At 40.7% G+C, this 18243-nt stretch overlaps 1 protein-coding gene across 1 annotated transcript in view; it reads right to left on the bottom strand.

Annotated features, from left to right (window-relative positions):
* Positions 1–15488: 15488 nt before the first annotated feature.
* The window catches only part of FYB2 (FYN binding protein 2), a 105826-nt gene continuing 103071 nt past the window's right edge, over positions 15489–18243 (bottom strand). Inside the window, exons 16-18 of the mRNA XM_036256792.1 lie at positions 16022–16178; positions 15903–15936; positions 15489–15574 (exon numbers count right to left, since the gene is read on the bottom strand). Coding sequence (XP_036112685.1) covers positions 15553–15574; positions 15903–15936; positions 16022–16178 — 213 coding nt within the window. The 3' untranslated portion in view covers positions 15489–15552. The remainder of the gene's footprint in view (positions 15575–15902; positions 15937–16021; positions 16179–18243) is intronic.

Here is an 18243-nt window from a genome sequence, read left to right as displayed (position 1 = left end):
GTAGGGGTGTGTGCGCGCGCGTGTGTGTGTGTGTGTGTGTGATGTTGCATCCCACATGTTAATTCTTCATCTGAAGTTTAAGTTTGTCATTGCAGTCACCCCTTCCTCCCTTCCCTGGTCTCCGTTGTCTCTGTGTATTGTTTGATCCTTAGTGGCTGATTGGTTTAGCTTTGTTCTATATCTGACTAGATTGCTACCCATCCAATTAAAAAACACTGCCCTTAAGGGCTTTTATGTAGTTTCAGAGCTTAGGAGGCTGTGACCCTCACTGTTGAAACTTTTAGGGCAAGGAAGCCTTAAAGATTTTTTTTAAATTCCCTCTTGTGTAAATATATGTGTTGTTTACATATACATATATATGTATTCACACACCAATGCTTTTAAAGGAAAACCAAACAGTTTTTTTTATTATTATTTTGTTTTGGTTTTGTCCAGGTTGTATTTTTTTTGGTAATCTTAAAAAAAAAAGAAAAGAAAAACCTATATACAGTATACAGCAGGGTAGATAATAGATTATTAATTATATTTTGTGTTAGTAAAAGTATTTAATTTAAATTATGTATAATTTATCTAATTTGTATTTATTCGTGTGTTTTCTTTAGTAAATTGTAATTAACAATCTCATTCGCCTGACTTACCCTAGAAGAGATTAGGCTCTTGAAAACAAAAAGTGACTAAGCCTCAACTGGTTTCTCTTTGCCAAAAATAATGTTTCCTACCAGAAGCAAATAAGAATGCTAGACCAAATCTCTCCTGTTTATGGAAGATAAGCATGTCTTCCTTCAAATAGTTTTGAGTTAGGAGTTTGCAGTGTTACATCATATTGGTTTGTAGAACTTAAAAAAAAAATCTTGTTCCCCCTGGCCGGTTTGGCTCAGCGGCTGGAGCGTTGGCCTGCAGACCAGAGTCCCGGGTTCAGTTCCTGCTAGGGGCACGTACAAAAAAAAAAACAACAAAAAAAATCTTGTTAAGTAACGTTTGAAGTCTGACTTCTTAATATCAAAATAAAAGGAGCCCTTGTTGGGAAAGAGGGTAGGGTTGCAGTTGTTTTAAGTTTAAACCTTTGAAAGGTTGCCACCTAGTGGCACAAAAGGGTGCTTTTTGTGACTATTTTTATAGGGATAAGCAGTATTCCCGCTTGTTAGTCTGATGTGCATTATAGATAGGGCACACTTTTGGCCTCTCCAAGTGTATACATACCTCTTTTGGGAAAAACAAGGCCGCCTCATAACATGTGCCTGCCTAGGAATGGGATGACCTTAGAAATAAGGAACTAGTCCAATTCCGTATCCTCAGTGACACAATCCCTGACAATTCGAAGGCAGAGAAACAGCAGGAAGGACTCCAGGGGTATTTTAGCTTCGTTAGTCTTAGTAAGTCATAGAAACTTTGATCAAAACTACTTTACCTGGATGATTATCATATTTTTTGAGAGTTAAAAAATTATTTACTAGTTTCTCATTCTTGCCAGTATTCATGAATATCTACAATTTAGCAGTTACCTGTTGAATTTAGGAGAACCAAGGGTTACAGCTTTGGTTTCTGTATGCATACGTTTTTAAAGCACAGCTATTCTGTGAATCTAGACTTGTTTAGTGGAGAGAAGATTTCAGGGGGCTTAGTCCAGCATCACAGGGGCTAGAGCATTGTCAGAGGAGCTTTTTGTTGCTAATGCTCAGAGAGGGAAAGAATCATCACGAAATTCCCACACTTCAGTCTTTTAAGCTGGTTAATTGTGGATGTGGTATGTGGTAGGTAGATCTGAGGTAAGAGCAGTATTTCCCAGTTAAAATTCTGGAAGAGAGCTTCTATTGTTAGGTTATAGGTAAATCTTTAGCTATATCATGGGAATGGACTCCACAGGACTCTAGAGTAGCATTTCCCAAATTGTGTCCTGCGAGATGCTCTGCAAAGAAACGATTCCATTTGAGCAAGTTTGGAAACTGTTATACATGCTCCTCTCTCGATAGAGGCTGACAGTAGATACGAGCGTTAGAGACGTGGACAAGTCCTTCTGTGAAAAAAAAACAACGAAAAAACAAAACGATTTAACTGTGTTCAAACTGCTTTGCCTGAATTAATCTAACCATGTTTTTTAAACTTACTTTCCCATGGGAAAAAGCAAATTTGGAAAATACTATTTTAGGAAAATGATTGTCCCAGGTTGTAATTACAGTGGTTAAGACTGAAGTTAAGTTTCCATTTTCCTTATCAGTTGTTGGAGAGAATCTGATTCAAAATCAGAATAATTTCATTGTAACCTGTGAACTTCTTGAGTCGGAGTAAACAGTGTTGTGTGTGTCTGCAGCTTGTCTTGTAGCACCGTGGTTTTCTTAGCCAGGTGTTGGTATTGTTTGGGAGCTAAATTTATTCTTTTTTGTGTGTGTGCTGAACGGGTAACTGAAAAATCTTGAACAAGATTACTTGTAAAAAAGTACTTAGAGGAGTAACTAATGCTATGACTCTGTGGATAACGAGTCAGTATTGATTCTTGCTTTCAAAATGTGTAGTCTGGACATTTTCTGAATACTTTTCAATAGAACACTATATTTAGATGTGATTCCTATGATCTTTTTTTGTGTAGGAACAAAAATCTCAAACTGAATTTATAGGGAGGGAGGCAAGTTGGGTTTTTGTTTCTACAAGTTTTAGTTTTATTTTATTGATGTGTACAGAGAAAGAGGGAGGGAGAGAGAGGAAAACATCGATTGATTGTTCTGCTTATTTAGGCATTCATGGGTTGATTCTTATATGTGCCCTGACCTGGCATCAAACTCACAACCTTGGTGTACTGGAATAATACTCTAATCTACTGAGCTACCTGGTCAGGGCCCGATCAACAAGATTTAAAAAAAATTTTTTTATTTATCCTTACCCGAGGACATTTTTGCATTTATCTTCAGATAGAGTGGAGGAAGAGAGAGAGAAGCATCGACATGAGAGAGACACATCGAGTGGTTGGGGGACAAACTGCAACCAAGTTATGTGCCCTTAGAGGGAACTGAACCTGGGTCTCTCTGGTCCACGGGCCGATGCTCTAACTGCTGAGCCAAACTGGCCAGGGCAAGATCAACAAGTTTTTAAGACACTTTTGTAACCTCTAGCATTTGCATTCCTTGATGCTTGTGATCTATAAAGAGAATCCAGGAGCTGAAATTACATCAGAAAGGATCATGTTTCTATGTCAGGGAACTGGCTGAATGCAGTATGGACAATTCTCTGTTTTCTCCAAATAGGTTTTACATGACAGTTACATAATTCTGGGCTTGCTTTCTCTTGTTCCCTAGCCAATTTGTACTCAGGGAATAGAAACTAATTTTTAGTATGAGATGAGACCTAAGTGAAGAAATCATCATAGACAACTGTTACAGACTTTTTGACTGTGTGGATTTCTCTGTAGCCTCTATCAATGTGCAGCATACTGAGTTACTATAAGCACCTTCGTTTATGAAATCTAAAAGCTCAGCATGTGTCTACCACAGACACAGCCTCTTTGTTCACTGGTTAAGCATGGAAATCCTATTAATGGTGGTAGAATCACATCATCTAAAGGCTAGACATGTTCACGGTTTTGTCTGTTTCTGTTTGTTTTCCAAGAGCCCTATGTTCTCAATCCGGCAGTTCTTTACCTGGTCACCCTGTTACTCTGGGACTTTTTAAGTAGGGAAATGTAACTTATTTTGATGATAGTTCTCAGAGATTCCACTTTTTTGGAAATTCTGGATGAGGGATATGTGCAATCTGTTGGTAAGTCCCATTCTATGTTGGGGTTCATTTGTGTAACCTCTAAAGTGGGAGGGAAAGGTTAAAAGACCTCTGAGGTACCTTTAAGCTTTAAAGTTCTATCTTCTCATATGATTTGTGTTAGTGTCCACATTTTATACATTTAGAGTTTTATACTCGTAAGAATGTTCTATGTACGTTTGGTGAGGCATTTTGAAGGTGTATACTTGAATTTCCCCCCCTAAATACAGCTACCCTTCTGGAATACCAATGGCACAAATCATCCAGAAAACCAAACATGTGGAACATCAGGTGCACTTGACGTGAGGCAAAACATGCCTAATTTGAAGTGATGGAAGCGTTCCATCCATTTTCATAGTGGTTTTTAGATCAAGAGATCCTCCATATCTTTTAACACGTTGCAGTAACCTTGTGAGTGACCTCCTTCCGGGTGACGAGGCAGGACCAGAGCTCTCCTAAAGATTCGTCCCACACGGGTGTTCAGCAGTGGTCACTGCCCAGATGTGCCACCTTCCTCGGGGGAGGACAGTCGGAATCCCTGAGACATCTGAGTAGTTGAGTAATAAAAATAAACAGATGGATGGCTTTTAAGTCTTAGAGTGACATAATGTAGTCTTAACTGAATGTTCTTAGTTTAATTATTTGAACCAGTTGATTGTACTAACTAGATGTAATGATGTAAAGTGTTTAGGATTAGCACATTGATTTTTATAAGTATAGTACTTTAAAGTTATTGAGGGTGCTTAAAAATACTGAAGAAACCGTCTAGGGCATGCTTCTTCCTTTAGTTCACATGGTTCTTGTCGTACAGTGTTTTAAAAAGCAAAACCAGCTCCAGCCCCTGCCCTAAATTATCATAGCTTTTAACAGTTATCTGAATTAGGCTTATCTAAATTTCATATGCAATTTGATAATTTTTCATTTTGTACGCATATTAGATGATAAAACACTATTTTCATAGAATATATTTCTATTCACGAGCTACCTAATTATTATCAGCTTGATAGCGATTCTCCCAAATCTTATAAAACTTTGAAATGAAATTTTTGTTTGATGAGCTTTAAAAATTACGTAAATTTCATTTGAACAAGTTGCTGGCATTCTTACGAGCCTTTCCCACATATAATTATAATGCATTTGATGGCCCTGAATAGTCATAGCAAAGAGAGAGCAGGGCCCACAGTCTAGGCTGGATTAACTTTTAATTAAACTTTTTCAGCCATAACCTGATAAGAATCAGGCTGGTCCAGAAGATTCCAGACTGTGGCCTGTATTAATTTTGCGAGTCAGTGTTAATGTTTACTGCCAGCCTCGCACGGCCTGGCCGGGCAGCATCCTTGCGCAACTGCGTGTGTGACTTCTGGTAACTACTGTTTATATCTAAAGCAGTTTAGATTTTGTGGAAGTAGCTCATGATTATTGGGACAAGCAGGGAAGGTAAATTTCAGTTACATTTAAAGTGCAATTAAGGAAATTCTAGAGTAGAGCATTCCTTACAGGAAAAAGAAAGTAGTTATAGAATATCCTAGCATGAAAACTTTTTTGAACATCCATAGAATTTTGACAAGATTCATACAGTGTGTTTTTTTTGTTTGTTTGCTTATTTGTTTATTCAAGGTTTGCTACTTCGTGTTGATGAATAATTTTCAAGGAGAAATAGAAACCAAGGAGAATTGTAGCCAAGGAGAATTGCATAGTTAATTTTTGCTGCTAATTTATGCATGCATTTTTCACAGCTAAAAGTCCCTTTTAAATAAGTTTTGTTACGAAGGGCATTTTTTTCTAGACAGATGACATTTTCCTAAAGTGGAAAATAAACAGATCCGCTGATCTGAAAAAATGAAAACACCTTAATTGTGCCTTCTCTTTTGAATTATAGAACAGTAAAATTAATCAAAAACTTGTTTAAGCTGTATTTTCTTTTGTTTTCATTCCTCTCATTTTTCCTTATGTCTGCCTCTGAACAATCACATTGCTTGCTTTGTGCCTGTTTGTCTTCAGCTTCCTCTGGCTAGACCTCACCCTGTCACTGTCGCGAGTTGGTCATTGGATTGTTTTTCTGTTTCTTTGGTGTTGCTTCACTTTTAAGTCACCTTGGTACAAGTTTGGCTGCCTTCTGATGTTTTTAAAATGAAAGCAGCAAATAGCAATCTCTATACTTTAACCCTTTAAACAGTTCGCGAAGGAAAGAAGTAATGCAGAGCACAGAACACAGTCTAACTTTGGATCTGAGTCTCAGTTTGGCTGCTCCTGTCAGTGGCCAGACCTCATTCAGCTTTCTCATCTACACAGTGTGGAAAAACCTACCTCCCAGGTGTGGGCGAGGAGCTGTTGGAGGCCCTTGTTCGAATACAGGGTTTAACATGCTCATATTTCATGCAAATCCTCCCCTTTTTTATAGGTATCATTGATACTGATAAGATGAGTATCTTGATTTTAGGTAAGTCTTACGTGGTAAGAATATAGCAGTAAAAGTGTTCTAGGCCACAGTTTCACAGATTATGCTATTGTTATTTTAAGCGACTCTTATAATTTCTTGAAAACATTGATATTCAGTTATCAAATTTGTCTTTTGTTGCAACAAATATTCAGAACTTCTTAAAATGCTGGTTGAAGCTGCCTTAATGTACCGAAATACAGCTTTCTTAAGACTGTTCACAAATCTATGGTTGTATAATGTTTTGAGTGTTTAATGTAACATTGTAAAAGAACTGTAAACTCAAAGCTTAGTAAACAATATTGTTTTAGGAAGAATACTTGAATTCTTTATCATGTATACTTAAATATTATATAGTGAATTTGAGTGCAACAAATAAAACTTAAAGTTGACAGCCATTGGATATGTCCATGACAATCATAAGAAAATGTAAGATTGAATGTTAATTATTCAGTTTTTATCCTGCATTCATTTTTTCTTAGCCCATCTTTGAAAAAAAAAAAAATCATAGGCTGATACATTAAACTTTTGAAGCACTTGATTACATACCTATTAACTTTTTTTTTTTAGCTGTTGAAATTGGGATCACTTTTTGTAATTTGTTTCAGAAAGAAAAAAAGACCAGACTCCCAGTGCCTTTGTGTTTTAATAATTATAGTTTCAAATTTCAGTTTTACTTGTTATGATTTTTTTGTGAGTGGAAAGGATGTCTTCCAGTAATCGGGGGGGGGGGGGAGAAGTCTTCTTAAATTACACAGCTTTTCAGTTACAGGGTCACCCTAGTTAATAGTTGCACTGTGCAAACTCATCAGAGAAAAGCAGCGTATCTGATTACTTACATGCTTTTTTTATAAAGTCGAATTAAACTCTCTGGTTAATTTGAAAGCTGTTTTTGTTTCTGTTCAATTATTAAGCGAATATTCTGCATGTCAGGTAATAGTTACAGAGAAAACCGTTGTAAGAAAAGATTACCTGTGACTCCTTGGAGACTTCACACCATCTTTCTCTTCTTTGTTGTAAGTTGTAGTTTATAATGTTAGCCATTGTATTCGTTTTCTATTGCTGCCATAACAAATTACTGCAAATTTAGTGACTTCATGCAATTTTTTTTATTATTGAGGTAACACTGGTTAATATGTAACTTTCAGGTGTACAACGTAATTCAGTGTCTGTACAGACTATAGTGTGCTTGCCACCAAAAGCCTAGTGGCCATCCGTCACCATGTGTTTGACCACCTCACCCATTTTGCCCTCTCCCACCTCACTTTCTCTGGTGACCACCAATGTGTTGTCTGCATCTATGAGTTTGTTTTGTTCTGTTTCTTTGGTTTGTTCATGCATCTTTGTTTTATATTTTTATCTTTTATATTTCACGAGTGAAATCATACGGTTTTTGCCCTATTCTGTCTGATTTAATTTCATTTAGCATAATACCCTCAAGATCCTTTCATGTTGTTGCAAATGGAAATATATATATATATACACACACACACACACACATATATATATTTAATGGTTGAGTGGTATTCTAGTGTGTGTGTGTGTGTGAGATAATTTCTTCATCCATCGATGGACACTTAGGTTGTTTCTGTGTCTTGGTTACTGTAAATAATGCTGCAATGAACATGGGGTACGTATATCTTTTCTAATTAGTGTTTTCATATTCTTTGGATAAATACCCAGAAGATGAATTGTTGAATCATATGGTAGTTTTATTCTAATTTTTTTTCGGAAACTCCATACTGTTTTCCACAGTGGCTCAACCAATTTACATTCCTACCAACAGTGTCCCAGGGTTCCCTTTTCTCCACGGTCTCTCCAACATTTATTTATGGGTTTTTTTGTTTGTTTGTTTGTTTGTTTGTTAATAGCCTCTTTAACGGGTGTGAAGTGATACCTCTTTGTGGTTTTGATTTGCATTTCACTGATAGTGATGGTGAACACCTTTGCATATGCCTGTTGGCCATCTGTATATTTTTCTTGGAAAAAATGTCACGTGTGTGGTCCCCTGCTCATTTTTCCGTAGGCTTGTTTCTTTTCTGTTGTTGCTGAGTTGTATGAGTCCTTTATATATTTTGGATATTAAACCTGTGTTGGAAATATCATTTGCTAATATCTTATCACATTCAAGTGGTTGCCTTTTGTGTTATTGATGGTTTCCTTTGCTGTGCAGAAGGTTTCAGTTAGATGGAGACCTTATTTATTGTTGGTTTTTTTTTCCCTCATGCCTCGGAAGTCAAATTCACAAAGACACCACTAAGACCAATGCTTACTGCCCTGTGTTTTATTCTATCTATTTCATTGTTTCAGGTCCTATATTTAAGTCTTGAATGCATTTTGAGTTAATTTTTGTGTGTGGTGTAAGGTAGTGGTCTAGTTTTATTCTTTTACATGTAACGGTCTAGTTTTCCCAAACCATTTATCGAAGAGACTTTTCTTTCTCTATTGTATATTTTTTGTTTTCTTTGAAGTAAATTAGTTGTTCATATATGTATGGGTTTATATCTGGGCTCTCAGTTCTGTTCCACTGGTCCGTGTATCTGTTTTTCTGCCAATACCACACTGTTTTGATCACAGAGGCTTTGTAGTAGAGTTTGAAATTGGGGAGTGTAATACCTCCAGTTTTGTTCTGTTTTCTCTGGATTGCTTTGGCTACTTGGGGTTTTTTGTTGGTTCCATACAAATTTTAGAATTTTTTGGTTTTATTTCTTTGAAAAATGCCATTGGAAGTTTGAAAGGGACTGTGGTGAATCTGTAGATTGCTTTAGATAAAACAGACATTTAACAGTGTTAATCCTTCTAATCCATAAACATGGAATATCTTTTCATTTTGTGTCTTCTGTTTCTTTCAACAATGTCTTGTAGTTTTCAACATACAGGTCTTTCACCTCCTTTGCTAAGTTTATTACTGGGTATTTTATTCTTTTTGTTGCAACTGTAAATGGGGTTGTTCTCTTCATTTCTCTTTCTAATCGTTTATTGTTAGTCTATAGAAACACAGCAGATAATGATGTAAGTATGGCTACACCTGCTTTCTTCTGGATACCATTTGCCTGAGGTATATCTTCCTCCCCTTCACTTTGAGTCTATGTGTGTCTTTGGAGCTGAGATGGGTCTCCTCTGAGAAAGCAGCATCTAGTTGGGTCGTGTGTGTGTGTGTGTGTGTGTGTGTGTGTGTGTGTTAATCCTCACCCGAGGATATTTTTTCCATTGATTTTCAGCTACAGTGGTAGGTGTGTGTGCGTGGGGGAGAGAGAAACATTAACATGAGAGGGACACATTGATGGTTGCCTCCTGCATGACCCTGACTAGGGCCAGGGATGAACCACAACCGAAGTACGTGCCCTTGGCCAGAATCAAACCCACGATTCTTTGTTTGGCGAACCGATGCTCTAACTGCTGAGCCAGACCAACCAGGGCTGGGACGTGTGTTTTAATCTACTCTGTGCCATTTGATTGGTGAGTTTGGCCCATTTATATTCATTGTGATTATTGATATATATGGACTTACTACTGCCATTTTATCGTTTGATTTCTGATTGTTCATGTGTCTTCATTGTTTCTTTTCCCTGTGTTTCTGTCTGCTGTTTTAGTTTGTTGGCTTTCTATGATGTTTTTCTCCATTGAATTTTTTTTTAACATTTCATGTCTGAGCTCTGGACTTTTGTTTTTTGGTTACCATGAGGCTTAGATAAAAATAGTCCTTTTTGTTCTGACAGTGCCTAACCAAGTTTCATCCTTCCTTCTTTTTATGTTTTCGTTGTCACAGATGGTCCCTGAATACTTTTGTGTTCATTACCCAACTGAAGTAGCTAAAGTTTTTAACGCTTGTTTTTCCCTTTAGCTTTTGTTATATTTAAGTGTTTAACACCCTATAATGAAATAGAGTTGCGATTTCCTGCTTCTGTTAGACAGCTTACTCAAAATGTTGTGTATTTTTGTCTTTTCCTTTTAGGTTGAACAGCTCCTTTCAACATTTCTTGTAATGTGGATCTTGTGATGGTCATGTCCCTCAGCTTGTGTCTGTCTGGGTGGCCTTTATGTCCCTTTATGGTTAAAGGATAACTTTGTTAGAGTGTAGTTGCTGGTGACTTTCTCTCTCATATTCCTCTCCACCCTGGCCGGTAGGGTTTCTGGTGAGAAATCTGATGATAATTTAATGGGGTTTCTTTTGTAGGCAACTGTTGTTTTCTCCCCTGGCTGCCTTGAAAATTCTTTATCATTAACTTTTGGGTTGTATTACAGTGTGTCTTGGAGAAGGTGCTTTGCATCGAGGTAACCAGTGTCCTGGTGGCCTCCGTACTCGTATGTCCCGTCCCCTTCCTCCCCTTCGGGGATGCCCATTACCCTCGTGTCGCCCTATTTAAAGCAGTTAGAGTGTCCTCACAGAGTTCTTTATTTTTTAAAAACCTTAGTTTTCTCTCCTCCTCAACCTGAATCATTCCGGATTTCTGCCTTTGAGCTCGCTAATCCTCTTCCTTATGATCTGTCTGCTCTACTTCCAATTCTTCCTAATACATTCTTCATCTCATTTATTGCTTTCCAGCTCCAGAATTTCTGTTTGGTTCTTTGTTCGAGTTTCCATCTCTTTGGTAAAGTAGTCCTGTTCATTAATTTTATTCTTGAGCTTGTTGGCCTTCTTTTCTGCATTTTCTTGTATCTCGGTGAGCTCTTCCGTGACTGCTGTCCTGTTCTGTCATGTAGATCTGTCTTCCATGACTTTGGTTTCTAGAAAATTGCCCCCTTCCCTTTTGCGATACCATGTTACCTTGGTTGTTCACGGTGTTTGATGTGCTGTTCCTCTTCCCGAGCATTTGGAGTAGTGAGCACTTTTGTAGTGAGCACATTTGATGTTAATTCAGCAGGTTGACAACTGGAGGGCTTCTCTTTTCCGGAGAAAGTGCTGTGAGGCAACTTTTGCTTTCCTCTTACTGGGCACGACTTGGTTTCCCTGATCTCCGGTGCCCGCGCTGTTGGCGTCTTTGTGGCGGTGGTGGGGAGGGCACCAGCATGGTCATGGAAGTCACACCTGGGTGATCAGGTTGTGGGTGCCCCTGCTCTGTCTGGGCTGCCACCACAGCATGGGGAGGGGGCAGGTGAGACGGCCAGGTGTGTGAGCCCGTTGTGTTGCTATCTGGTTTCTTATGGCAGCTGGCTCTGTGCCCAGGAGGCTGGAGCTGTGTCCCCTGCGGCTGTAGGCTCTCTGCCAGTACAGGCACCACCCCAGGCCATGGGGGGGCCCGGATTCTTTGGTGCTGATGCTGCTGGCCCCTTCTGCCAGGACGTGGTGTGGGGGCCACATCCCAGCTCTTCCAGCGCTTCTTTGTTTTCTGGGGATGCAGGCTCCACCGTGGCAGCTAGAGAGCCCCCCCACACTTTTGCTGTGCATGCCAGTACACCCACTTTTAGAGGTGCCAGTGTGTGGCTCTTTCAGGTGACCAGGGGGCTGATCAGAGGAGTTATAAATGTCGTCGATTTCAGGGGATGCACCAAGGGGTTATCTCCCTCTGCCATGATGCTGATTTCATTTCCAAAACACAACTTATCTTACAGTTCTCTAACTCTGAAATGCAGTGGGCTTAGCTGGTGTTACTGCTCGCAGTCCACGAGGCTGAACACGGAATGTTTGCAGGGCTGGGGAGCAGCTGCTGCGCGCGTGTTCGAGTGGCTGCAGAGGTCAGCTTCGTGCCGCTGTGGGCCTGAGGTCCCCTTTCCTCTCTGGCTCATGGCTAGGGGTCATTTGCAGCTTCTAGAGCCCATTACCATTCTCTGGACCGCAGCTCCCTTCATCTTCAAAGCCAGCAACAGGGGCTCATGGTTCAGAAGTCCCCGGCCTCTTCCAGCACATCTCTGACTGGCTGAAGCTTCTGATTTTAAGGGCCTATGCAATCAAATAGGGCGCGCCTGGGTAATCTCCCTAGTTTAAAGTCAACTGGTTAGCCACCCTGATTTTCTCTGTAAAGTCGCATGCCATACTTGCAGGTGCAGGGCCAGGGCAGGAAGGCCCCGGAGGCCGGGACTCTGTTTATCACCGCCGCGGGGCAGGAAGGGAAAGGCCCGGCGGGCGCAGGCCACCGACTGCTGCGCCGACGCCACCGAGAGCGGAAGGCTGTGCTGCTGACAATGTGACCGGGCCTATCTCTACGCCTGAAAGCGACTTTCTGAAAAGCATTGCACTTTGTCCTCGCGAACGACACATCCGAGTCAAGATATGTACAGTCGTCCCTGCCACTTCGCGCTTCGACTTTCGCGGCTTCACTCCACGGCGGTTTTTTCAAATGTATTCATTAAAACGTGGATCGAGAGCGAAAACGGTACAGCGTGCGCTCGGCTGTCTGAGTCAGTTATACACCCCTGTATTAAATTGAAATTAAAATGACTGTATGTATGGGCTGTAGGCCTATGTATTCGAGCACCCCAGGAATCCTTCAACGCCGGGAGCAACCACAAGGGTCTGGAACGGATTAACCGCGATAAATGAGGGACGACTGTAAGTAAAGATTTCGATTTGCTTTTCCTAACTTAGAAGAAGGAGTTTGGATGGATTAGTGAACACGTTCTCCCTATGGTTCCTAAGCCCATGGGTGGTGGACGCTGTAGTGAGAGATGTGAAATGTGCAGGAAGTTTGAAGAAGCTGCAGAGAACATCATCCTAACCCTGTTACCCAGAGACAACCACTTAGGAATGTGTGTTTACGTAGTCATTTTTTCCTCTTCCTGTTGTTCCCCCAGAAGCTCTGTTTTAAAAGTTCTGAAGGTGTGCAGGAGGGGCCGGTCAACAGCGTGCCGTCGCCTGGGAGGACCAGCAGGTCTCAGAGGAGGAGGGGAAGGTCCGGTGGGTGCAAATGAACAGGTAGCTGGTGACGTGGCCATAGATGCACTAGTGTGGGCCAGTGTGAGCCTCTGTGCAGGTCACGTGCCTTTCTGTTTTTATCTGACAGACTGTTATCTTTACTGATACGCTTTCATGCGGAATTAAAAGTAAAATAGAGACTCGGTCTTTCATTGAAATTTTATGCTAGGTTAGGGTTCTAGGAGACAGGGCGTCACTGACATCTTAGTTATGATGATTACATTAGAGGATCTCACAGATCAATCGTGTGAGAAATCTCGTTTCAATGGTGTGCTTTAAAGAATGCAAGAAATGTGGCTGACAGTGACTAGAACCAGTCACATGGGGAGGCAGTTACTTTTCCTAAAAATACAGTCCCTATCAACAGATAGTAATTAGTCTCAATGAAATCAAATGGATTCTATTGTAAAAGCATAGAAAAATGCTCAGTTTTAAAATCCTATTAAACATATCTATGTAAAAGTACTACATCCCAGCCACTTTTTTCAAGTCTTCAGATTTGAATGTCAAATCATACTTTTCAGCATCTTCCAACTTCATAGAAGACCAGGTACTAAAATAACACATACACAGTGTTGTGTATTAAGGATGTTAGGACACTTTTATTTATATTATTACATTACAGCCTGACAACAACCCTGTGCGAGGTGAGTGTTATTAGCCATTTCACTGCTGAGAAAACAGACTCAGAGCTGAGTCACGGAATTAGAACAAGGGGTCATGTGATGAGAGGGACCGTGTATGGGACAAACCCGTCCCAGCTGAACTTTAGTCCCGCTGCCGCTACAGGACTGAAAATACTTCCTGTTTTGGTCAGGTGGCAAAAGTAGTGCCTGGTTGAGGATTCCGTCTTTTACAGGGCATTGCGTGCAAGGGCTCTGCTCTACATAGCTCAATCCTCTCTCTCACCGACCTCCTGCCCACAGGCCACCTGCTCTCCTACGGAAATGCCCCTGTAACAGGTCTGCCCCGGGTGTGGGCGAGGGCTGCGGTTGCCCCGCCTCTCACATTTAATTCAGGGCATCCAAGCGGAAATATGTTCCCAATTTTGCTACCATCCTTAATCTCAGCTCCCAAAATAGAAATCTCGGAGTCATTCCCTAATTCTTCCTCTCACCTCTGGTCAGTCAGCAAGATACTGTTTCCTTACCTTTTTAATATCTCTAATGGGGCTCCTGTTCTGTATATTTTTAGAGCTGTTGTTTTATGGTCCAATGCTCTTTGCCTAGAATATTGCAAAAACAACGAGCCCCTCCCCTTTCTGATAGGTCACCCATAGTGCTGTGATGGTTTTTTCTTTCCTCTCTAAACATCTGGCATCGCCTTCCTGCTGAAGACCTTTGAATAAGAACTCGGTCACTTTCCAGCCCTATTCCAGCTCTTGTCATGTCCCCTCAGTTTCATTCTTGTCACCAGACAGCATGGACTTTCCATCCCTGCCTTGTGTAGCTAAGACTCCTGTGGCTGAAGACCAAGCTTCAGTGCCATTATCTGTAAAACCGGTCTTCCTCGTCTGGGCACTTCATTCATATCTTCCTCGTCTGGGCATTTCATTCATATCTCCTTCCTCTCTATGCTCTGTCATACATTTGATCCTTGTCTTCTAGAATAAGCCTGACCGTTACTGAAAAGTGCCACTTGGAACTTGAAAAAGAAAATAAAAGAACTTAGAAGCTTCAGAAGTAATCTTGCAGTATAAGGATGGGGCCACGGAGTCAAGCCACACCGCTGAAGGCCGAATCACCCTGTGTAACAGGCAGAGCACACCGTTCACAAGGTAGAACGTTATTAACAGCGCAGCTTATTTTTCTCTACTTTCACACAAGTAAAAATGTACATGAATTCTATTATTTAAGCAGGTTCTCTGGCACTGACAAAACAATAAGTATCACTTAGTTTGGACAACAGGCTATTTTAAACCAATACAGCATACATGTTATTTCAGTGATGTTGGGTGGATTTATGAACAAGTTATATTCCCAAAGGAAAGCAATTTTGAGCAGCATTTTTAGTCTGATTTTGGTTTAGTAATAAAGCAGAACACTTATACCTTGACTTTTTAAAAGACTGAGCTGTAGCTATTTCAAGATTGTACTTTGAGTATTTAAAAGGTCTTGGTTACATTATTTCCCCCCCATAATGGGATCATACCCCATTTAAAGGTACAGCATCTTTTGGAATGTATAGGCACGCCCACGCCAGTAGTGGAAGCATGCCGACCGTCTGTCCAGCTGGCTGGCAGTGCCGTCGGCGTGGTTTGTCGCTTTGCATGGGGCTCACTGAGGAGGTGCTCAGATGCTAACGCACCTCCACCTTCTGTGAGTCAGCAGTGACGTGGACAGGTAGCCTTTGGGGAGTAAAACCAATTGACTGTGGAGGATTTGTTTTCTAAGTTCCTGACGCAGGTGTCCACGGGTCCCACCGTCTCAGTGGGACATGGGAAGTGAGCTTGATGGGACAGGACTCGGTCCTAGAACTGGTTCTCATTCCTGCGTCTGTACACTTGATGTGGCTCTTCCTAGGTTGACCAACCTTGGGGCCTGAGAAAAACAAAAATACATTTTGAAGTGTAGACCAGCGGGGTAGTGACCAGGAGATTTCTGTGAAATTTCTTACCCAGTTTAATATTTTTACACTCCTCTGAAATGTTTATAAATATACTCTGTAGAGAAGCTTGGTAACGTACTCAGGAGACAATAGCAAAGTCTCTTCCAGAGTAATCCTTATGGAATAGGGCGTTGCATATCTAATCTTCAACTTTTCCCTGAATGCAAATAAATTCACTGGTCTTTCCTCAAGACTAATGTACACAACAAGGTGTTAAGTATTTAGAATTCATGATTTGAAGTATAAAATCAAGCCACTTACTTGAAATGTAGATGTTCAATGAGCACAAATCCATCTATGGAAACAAACATCATTGAACATTATAGAGGTGATGCTTTGAGATTTTTTAAAGCAGTGAAATTTTATGGGCAACGACTTACATTTGCCTTTAGAATTGCGACATATCACTAGATTTTCTTCAGTGGTATCAATGACTTCCAGTTTTTCTCCAGGGGTTATTGGCAAATCAAAGATTCCATTTCTTGAATTCCTGGAACATGCCACCGCTGTGTTGATGACAGTAATCTCTCTGTCATACTGGAATGAGAAATTACTAATCAGACTGTGTGTGCATCGTTTTTCTTTTCATTATGATAAAATTAGTAACCTCAAAATAAACTCAAGATGCTAGATATTAATTCATTAAATAATATCTAAGGGAGTAGAAAATAATAGCAAGACAGTCAGTGAAAGGAAAGTTATTTAAGGAAGTGATGGTAAAATGCCACAGTCTTATATTTGCTCGGTACGATCCCAGTTGCAAAGTGTTTTCACATCATTATCTAATTGTACTAGATTGAATTCTGGTGAATGGATTCTGTACATGGGTATATATTAAGCACTGTGGATAGCATAGTATGTCAACAGTTCCAGTAATAAAGTTACCACCAGGAAAGGAGAAGTTAAAAACTAAGGTGGGGGAGAAACTCTGAGTTTACAATGCTTACACACCTTTTCTCCTGTCCTCTCTGGGCGGGTTTGTGTATTCCTATATGTCGCTGTAATGTACCTTTGAAAGTAGTAGGATAGGGGTGGGGGCAGTTCCCACTCTCCTTTTGTGGTCAGAGACAGGCATTTGTGAGAAACTGAGGAGCAATTCAGTATCTGACTTCAAGGGAGTTATTTTCTGGTGTTTTAAACTAACCAGCCTATACATTTAGAGGTACATCACTTACAATGTATTGAAATCCCGTGACTGGGGGAAAAAAAGCTTCAGAATATATAGCTTATATTTACAGATGTCTACTCCATCAAGTTTGGGTGGCTGAACATCTCCCCTTGCTCAGGAGTGTTGATTTACAAACGTTTCTCTGAGGTATGCCTCCTTTCGCTCTGCCGTCTCCTGTGAGATCACCTGTAGCAAGCGGCCTCTGATCCACAGGATAGATTTGTCTTACAAAGGAACGGCTTCCTAATGGGTTGCTTACCCTCTCTAGGCCCTTGTGTACGGTGAACACACAGTGATTTCTTAGAATGCAAATCAGGTTAGATCACCACTCTTCATTGCTTTCATGATAAAATCCGCATTTCTTAGCTTGACTTTCAGGTCCTTTGCACATCTTCATTCCCTTGCCCCCAGTCCTGGCCCCTTTACCAGGCTGCACATTAACCCTGACTGTGCTACATGCCGTCCACATGTCCACGCCGCTGCTCATGTTTCTCTGCCTGGAATGTCCTCCATTCTCTTACCCACCTGCACGAAGGCTTTCATGAGTGCTCTGGATAATTTACTGTTTTAATTGCATTTTGTATATGCTCCTGTTGTAGCATTATAATAAACATTTGGTCTTGTAAAATGAAAGTGGAAGACAGTTCTATTCGTCCTTGTACCTTCAATGCCTGACACAAATGTACCCAATATTTTGTGATTTGCAATGAATAAAAGTTATTGAAATGGCAGACTTTTTCTAATGGGATATTGAGGAAAGCCACCATAGATAATAAGGAGGAATGGAGTCACACACATGGGAAATGGAATTTCTGTCTCATATGAGATGGTCCAAATACCGTGGGGGAGAAAAGCACTAGATGGAACGTTGGGGCTTTTCCCTGAGAAATTGCTACACTGTTGTTTCTCAACTAGTCAAATAACAGCACAGTTTGCAGTGGACAGTTTCCTACCACAGTGTGATAGTATGAAACCGTCTACTGCAAACTCATGTCTTCACAGCATGAAGGGCTGAATACGTCACGCTAAGAAGCCTAAACTTGATCCATGTGGAAATGGGGAACTTTTGAAAGATTTTAGGCAGAGACGAAGCTTGGACAGATTTTAGGAGCTGGACGCGCACTCTCTCTCGATCCAGTGGCGGGTACGTGGAAGCACTCCGTATGTCTCAATAAATTCTCGTTTTGACAGAGTATAAAATCAGAAGGAAGGAGCGTGTGCTTTAGCTGGAATTATGGAAAAGTGTCCCCGGACTCAAATGCAGGATAAAAGGTCAGGGAGGTTTCCTTCGTTCGTTCATTGTTCATGTGTTTGTTTCACGGCTCATTCATCACTGGGCAGTGTCACGCGTTTCATGTTGGGAGCTGGGGAGCAGACCTGAGGGAGACAAAAATCTCTCTCAGACGGGGCTCGGGAGCTTTAGTTCCAGGTGTG

The sequence above is a fragment of the Molossus molossus genome, unplaced genomic scaffold (assembly GCF_014108415.1).
Source record: "Molossus molossus isolate mMolMol1 unplaced genomic scaffold, mMolMol1.p scaffold_m16_p_12, whole genome shotgun sequence".
Lineage (NCBI taxonomy): Eukaryota > Metazoa > Chordata > Mammalia > Chiroptera > Molossidae > Molossus > Molossus molossus.
Note: the sequence above shows the minus strand (reverse complement) of the source record. Positions and strands in the feature narration are given on the sequence as shown.